Source organism: Octopus bimaculoides, chromosome 5, assembly GCF_046866305.1.
Source record: "Octopus bimaculoides isolate indiv1 chromosome 5, ASM4686630v1, whole genome shotgun sequence".
NCBI lineage: Eukaryota > Metazoa > Mollusca > Cephalopoda > Octopoda > Octopodidae > Octopus > Octopus bimaculoides.
Genome location: NC_142932.1, coordinates 49,122,226 through 49,129,584, shown reverse-complemented (window position 1 = coordinate 49,129,584; position 7,359 = coordinate 49,122,226). Strand labels below are relative to the sequence as shown.

The following is a 7,359-nucleotide window of genomic DNA, read 5'->3' as shown; positions in this document are numbered from 1 at the left end:
TGTTGTGTCAGATGATAAAAGGTTATAGCGAGACAGAAACAGGTGCCTTACTGTAGAGGAGGTACAAGGTTACCCAGCAGAGAGAGAGAGAGAGAGAGAGAGAGAGAGAGAGAGAGAGAGAGAGAGAGAGATCAGGAATGAAGACAGAAACAGGTGCACAGCTGCAAAGGAAATACATGGTTACCCAACCTGAGGGAAGTGCAGGGGAAAGAGACAGACAGACAGCAGGTTAGAGATGATAGCAAAGTGTCAGGCCTACACAAAAGGGACAGGAATCAGAATATAAATGGGATGGTTGAGTAAAGGAAGAGAGAAATATAGATGGTGGCAAGTGCTAGGGCATACCCTTGAGGTTTGAACGTCATGATATAAATGGCAGGATATTGTGAGGAAGCATGATTAGAGAATGTGGAGGGGGGAGAGGCGAAAACCTAGGTATATATAGTCAAGGGGAGGGGCGGGCTACCGGATAGCAATGATACAGAGGAACAGGGCCATGAGAACAGGATTGGGGAGTGAGAGGTAGGCATAGTATATGAAGGAGGAAATGTGAGGAAGAGATGTAGATTGGTTTGTTTGGGTAGAGTCTGGAAAGTTTTCTTGGTATGTATGGGTGGAACACACAGGTTGGGGGCTAGCAGATATCAATGATGTAGTGAGACAGGACATGTGGGTGGAGCACACAGGTTGGGGGCTAGCAGAGAGCAATGATACAGCGGGACAGGGCCAAGAGGACAGGATTGGGGAGTGTGAGGTAAGCATAGTACATGAAGTGGAAATTCAAGGAAGAGAAGAGATGTAGTTTGGTTTGTTATGGTAGAATGCGCAAGAAGTTTTCTTGTTAAGTGTGGGTGGGACACACAGCACTTCTAGAACTCAGTTTCTCTGACATGGGAAGGTCTTCTCAAGAATCTCATATTGCCAGTGCCACGTAAAAAAGCACTCAGTCCACTCTGCTGAGTGGTTCGTGTCAGGAAAGGCATCCAGCTGTAAAATCCCTGTCAAAACAGACACAGAAGTCTGGTGAAGGTTCCTGCTTGGCCAGCTCCTGTCAAACCATCCAACCCATACCAACATAGAAGGTAGAGGTTAAACGCTGATGATGATGATGTAATCACAAACAGACACAAGACACCCTTTGGGCATCCCACGCTTGAGCCAGAGAGAGAGGGGGGGATTGCATCATAAATTGGCCAGATGAATGAAATGAGATAACATGAAATGATGTGGCTTGCTCAAGGATACAATGCACTGCTAAATCCAGGGGAATCAAATGACTGCTTTTCCATACTTGCATCAAAAGACAAATGAAATTTGATGAGGCATATTTTCAACTGGATACTTTTTCTAGCACCAATCCTAATCTGTTTCTAAGTACAGTAATATCTTTCCCTACTCTGGAATGTTTTCATGGAAGATCACAAACAAATGATACCATCACTGAATTAGCATGTAAGTGATGCTGAATATTCCACAGACATATGTATATATTTTTCATAATTTTTTCATAAATGAGATAATTTTCATAATTTTTTCATAGTATAATTTTCAGCACAATCCTTCTAAGAAGCTTCCACATAGTATCCCTATACTCAATTTCACAAGGTGTGAGACAACTGGAGGCTGTGGTAAAAGGACACATGCTCAAGATTCAATACAGTGAAATCAAACCTTGGACTCTATTATTGTAAAGTGAAGTGAAGATTAGCACATGACACCAGTAATAAAATATATACTGGTATCTACTTTGATGTCTTCATGTGTCAAGTTTAAAATCAGCCTATTGACATAGTTTTAATTTTTCAAGCCATTTAACTTCATCTGCAGTTGTGAAAAATTCCATCAATATTTACAGCTACTCATTTGGAAGGACATCCAGCCAGAGAAACCATGACATAGCTGACATTGCAGTTCAGCATGGCCCAGGTGGTTGCCAGACCCAGTCAAACTGTTCAATTATTGCCAGCATGGAAAACAAACATTAGATGATGACACTACAGTTTCACTTGCTTGATCTCCAATTAGGGTGTAAACAGATCATAAATATCTATACAAAAACAATAATTGGATCTCCAACTTCTAATCAAGGCAGCAAACTGACAGTTGTTAGAATATTGGATAGAATATTTTGCTCTATTTGTTCAAGCTCTTGGCATTCTGACTTTCACCTTTCATCTTTCACAGTTGATGAATGAAGTACTAGTCATGGATGGTGAATTGATAGAACTGTTGGAACATCAAAGATGCCTTACAGTATCTTTCATGTCTTTGTGTCCTGAGAACATGTACCAATGATGACATTGGTGCCAAGCTGAATTGGCCATGCCTTTCTTATAGACAAAATTGGTGGGGTGGAGAAGGGAAATTTGCATGCATGAGTGACTGTTGGTTTTCAGTTAAAAATTAATTTTTAAAAAATTTGCTCAAAGTGTAGCTGTGTGGTTAAGAAGCTTCCTTCCTAACTATGTTGGTCTTGGGTTCAGTCCCACAGAATGGCACACCTTGAGCAAGTGTCTTCTACTATAGTCTCTCAGAGCTGACCAAAGCCTTACAAGTGGATTTGGTGGGCAAAAATTGAAAAAAGCCGATCGTGTGTGTGCATGTGTATAAAGCAACCAGCACATTATGTAAAATAGTTGGCATTAGGAAGGACATCCAGTTATAGAAATCATGCAAAACAGACAATTAGAGTCTGGACAGCTCTCCAGCTCCTGTCAAACCATCCAACACATGTCAGCATGGAAAAGGGATATTAAACAATGATGATAATGATAATAATAGTTTCCTTTTCCATTAAGGTAAGATGAACAAAAAAGTACACCATCCAGTGAGAAATAAATATTGTTTAATGCAGACAGTATATAGTTATGAGATAATAGCTTCATACATTGGAGATATTTTATGAGCAGGTTTTAATAACATGCCTAGTGTCTCCAAGCAATCTTCGGGCTCTGAGCACATGGTCTATACAAGTTACAAATAAGAATAATAGAAGAGCAATCACAGGAAAAAACAAGAGGAAGGCAGATGCAAAAATTATCAAACATTTCTTTAAACAATATTAGCTGTCAGGTCTTTAAACACCATGAGAGGGGGGCAAGACTGTTTATGCATGTAGGAAAGTTTCTCATTAGGGTTATGATACAGTTTATAAGAGGGATTGTTCAGATCTAGAGAAACATCTGCATCAACCATTTGTAGGTGATTTCCTACTACTCTTGGCAGATGACACCTCTGCACCATTTAGGTGACAACCCTCCAACCCATGCACCTGTTTGGGTAGTTGTTGGTGAGGGTTTTATGAAGTTAGAGTGCTAATGCTACCCCCAACTTCTTTTAGTTGCCTTTTAAGACATGCAGAGGAAACACTGGATCCATTTTTGGACATGCTAGTCCCCACACAAAACAGTCATCTAGAACAAATGCTACAAAAGATTCTATGCCATGCTTTAATGATTGTGGTTTGAGGTTCAGTACCACTGAATGACACTTTTGGTATGTCTTGTATTATAGCCCCCGTTGACCAATGCCTTTTGGGTTAATTTGATAGACAGAAACTGTGTGGAAGCCTGTAGCATATATCTATGTCCACTCTGTGGAGTGATTGGTGCTAGGAAGGGCATCCAGCCAAAACAATTATGCCAAAACAGACAGTAAAGCATGGTAGTCTTTTGCCTAGCCAGCTCCTGTCAAACCATCCAATCCACTCCAGCATAGACAATGGATGTTAAATGATGATGAGGGAGGAAGGATGTATGTATGTATGTATAGGCATGGGTATGGTTGTGTGGTAAGAAGTAGGCTTCCCAACCAAATGGTCCTGGGTTCAGTCCCACTGTATGGTACCTTGGGAAAGTGTCTCCTACTATAGTGTTGGGTGGACCAAAGCCATGTGAGTGGATTTGGTAGACAGAAACTGAAAGAAGCCTATCATATGTATGTATGTGTGTTTGTCCTCCACCACCAATTGACAACCGGTGATGGTGTGCTTATGTCCCTATAACTTACAGTCCAGCAAAGGAAGCTATTAGAATAAGTACTGGGGTTGTTCAACTAAAATTCCTGAAGGCAGTGTTCCAGCATGGCCACAGTCTAATGACTGAAACAAGTAAAAGAATGAAAGAATATATACATAAATACATGTATGTATGCGTTTCGTTGTGTTTGTACTTTATCCACACCATTGCTTGACAACTGATGTTGGTTTGTTTACATCTCCATGATTTAGTAGTTCAGTAAAAGAGACCAACAGAGTAAGTACCAGACTTAAAAACAAGCATTGGGGTCAATTTGTTTGACTAACCCCTTTAAAGATGTACCTCAGCATAGATGCAGTCCAATGACTGAAACAAGTAAAAGATAATATCCTGATTGTTGAAGTGGTTTTCACCCTCTGCATACGTGTGCTTGCATGTGTGTGTGTGTGTGTGTGTGTGTGCGAGCCAATTTCATTACATTTCAGAATAGACTCACCTTTCTGCTGTTGCTGCTGCTGATGACAGCACAACAAACTACGCAGTATCCGATCAGCAGGACAGTCGAAACTAAAGTAAAAGTAGTAGTGATGGTGGTGCTGGTACAGTTGGTGGTGGTGATAGTAGTAGTAATTTTGTCCCAGGTCAACTGATTGAATATAGAGAGCTAGAGAAGGATCTGTAATGCTGAAAAGTGTCCCCAACCCAACTAGCTTTTGGTCTTTTTTAAGTGTAGATAGATCCATCTAGGATCACATTAGCTAATGTGTCTTTTACTTTTTTTTTCTTTTCAATTAAGATGGTAGAGTTTGATTTCAAAGACTTCAGTGCTATTTTTCGCAGGTTGACTAACCAAGTAGTAGTAGTAGTAGTAGTAGTAGTAGTAGTAGCAGTTGTTGTTGTTTGATGTTAGGATAATAAATAAAAGCACTGAAGAAGGCCATCACTACAGTAAAATAACCGATGCAGGTAATTTCTTCATTTCATACAAGTGTACTAGACATTACTTACATTAACCCATAAAGCGCTGGGATTTGCACTTACATAGCATGGATTGCTGAGCACATTTTATGAAAATGAGACTACCATGTACACATAAAAAACAAAAAATAGTTAAAATATCTTCTTAACGTATAATGGTGGCAAGTTTTACACCATCTGAAAAGTCATTAGTTGAACTATTAGTCCTCTTGCATTCTGGGAGTATTGGAGTGTTTGAGTGACATTAGACCCCAACAAACATTCATAAATTAAATGCACCTATCTGGGCCACGATCGTGGCCTGTTGACCTGTACCTGATGGCCACGATTGTGGCCCATTGCACTTTATGTGTTAACAACAATAACCATTTCTACAATAGGCAAAAGGACTAAAATTGGGGGGGGGGGGGGGGGGTTAATTACATCGACTTCAGTGCTGAACTTGTACTTATTTTATCGACCCCTAAAAAGATTAAAAGCAAAATCGATCCCAGCAGAATAATGTCAATAATAAGTTCAGGAAGGGGTCAGTCAATTACCTTGACCCCAGTGCTCAACTGGTACTTGTTTTATTGACCCAGAAAAGATGACAGGTAAAGTTGACCTCAGAGGAATTTAAACTCAGAACATAAACACGGACGAAATTCTAGGAAGCATTTAGCCCAGCATGCTTAACGACTGCCTTCTTTTAGGACCACATTCGGTCATGGCTGACCATGGGTATCACGTCCGTCCATTTATTGTCTAGGTTGGGCCGCTCGGCTTAAGCAGTGCCTCCTGTGGCTATGGAGACCAATGTGAGAATGACAGTCTTGGTCACATAGATCGGATCACTATGTGGATTCTGGATTATCGACTGTCAATCCCTTACGTCGGGTTCGCTTTTCTGTAGCCGCAGCTGACATTTTCCACCTAGTGCGGTCCACTACTAGCTCCTCCCAAGAGTTGATGTCAATGTTGATCGCCTTCATGTCCCTCTGTCCTACTGCAAGTTCTCCATAGAGAATGTCTTTTGGGATTCGGCCGTCCTCCATACGGTGAACGTGGCCTAGCCAGCATAGTTGATGTTGTCTCAGCAAGGTGTACATGGAAGGGAGGCCAGCACGAGTCAGGACGTCGGTGTTGGTCACCTTGTCCTTCCAGGAGATGCTGACTATGCGTCGTAGGCTTCTGAGATGGAAGCTATTCAGCGTTTTTTTCCTGACAGGCGTATGTGGTCCATGTCTTGCTGCCATACAACAGGGTGCTGAGGACACAGGCATTGTACACAGCCATCTTTGTTTTCACAGTCAACTTTGGGTTTGTCCACACTCTTGATGCAAGATGCACGAGCGTAGTGGCTACCTTCCCAATGCTCTTGTCAATCTTGGCATCGAGAGAGAGGTTGTCAGTGATGGTGAACCCAAGGTAGGTGAATTGATGAACAACTTCAAGTTCATAGTCATTGATGGTGACAGCTGGTTGTGCTGGTGTGCCTTGTGCCAGGACATTTGTCTTCTTCAGGCTGATGGTCAGCCCAAAGTCCTTGCAGGCCTGGGAGAAGTGGTCCATTAGCAGCTGCAGTTCCCATTGGGAGTGGGTCATAACTGCAGTGTCGTCAGCAAATAGAATGTCCCTGATGACAGCTTCACAGACCTTTGTCCTCGCTTTTAGGCGGGCAAGATTGAAGAGCCTGCCATCTGATCTGGTCCACATATAGATTCCTTATTGTGCTGTGCCAAAAGCATGTCTCAGAAGGAGAGAGATCCCAAAGATCGTTGGGGCGAGCACACAGCCTTGCTTGACTCCGTTGTGTATGGTATGTCGAAGGGCTCAAAGAGGTTGCCGTTGAACTGCACAGTCCCCTTCATGTTTGAGTGAAAGGACTCAATTAAGCTGTGCAGTGTTGGAGGGCAGCCAATCTGTCTCTGCTGATGAGGTTGAAGGCCTTGGTGAGGTCGATGAATGCAACATATAGGGGCAGCTGCTGCTCCCTGCACTTTTCCTGGAGTTGACGAAGGAAGAAGATCAAGACTTCAGTGGACCTTTCAGCTTGGAAGCTGCACTGTGATTCTGGGTAGACATGCTCAGCCAACTTCTGCAGATAGGTCAGAAGGACCTGGGGATAGACTTTGCCAACAATGTTGAGGAGGGAGATGACCCTATAGTTGTTACAGTCGCTTCTTTCACCCTTGTTTTTGTACAGGGTAACAATCTTTGCATCTCTCATGTCTTGCGGAACAGCTCCCTCTCTCCAGCACTGGCAGAGGACTTCATGCAAAGGGTGCAGTAGGGTAATTTTACAATGCTTGATGAGATCTGGTGGGATGTTGTTGCTGCCTGGAGCTTTGCCTGCTGCTAGGTTGTCGATGGCCTTGCTGAGCTCATACATGGTTGGCTCTGCATCAAGCTCTTCCATGACCGA

The 7,359-nt window shown here is 42.4% G+C and overlaps 2 protein-coding genes across 9 annotated transcripts in view; both read right to left on the bottom strand.

Moving 5' to 3' along the window:
* LOC106870613 (sterile alpha motif domain-containing protein 3) overlaps window positions 1-7,359 on the bottom strand; it is a 193,783-nt gene that overhangs the window by 151,848 nt on the left and 34,576 nt on the right. The window lies entirely within an intron of this gene.
* LOC149135515 (uncharacterized) lies at window positions 6,138-6,650 on the bottom strand. Its single transcript, XM_089353075.1, has one exon. The coding sequence runs from the start codon at window positions 6,648-6,650 to the stop codon at window positions 6,138-6,140; it is 513 nt and encodes a 170-aa protein (XP_089209201.1).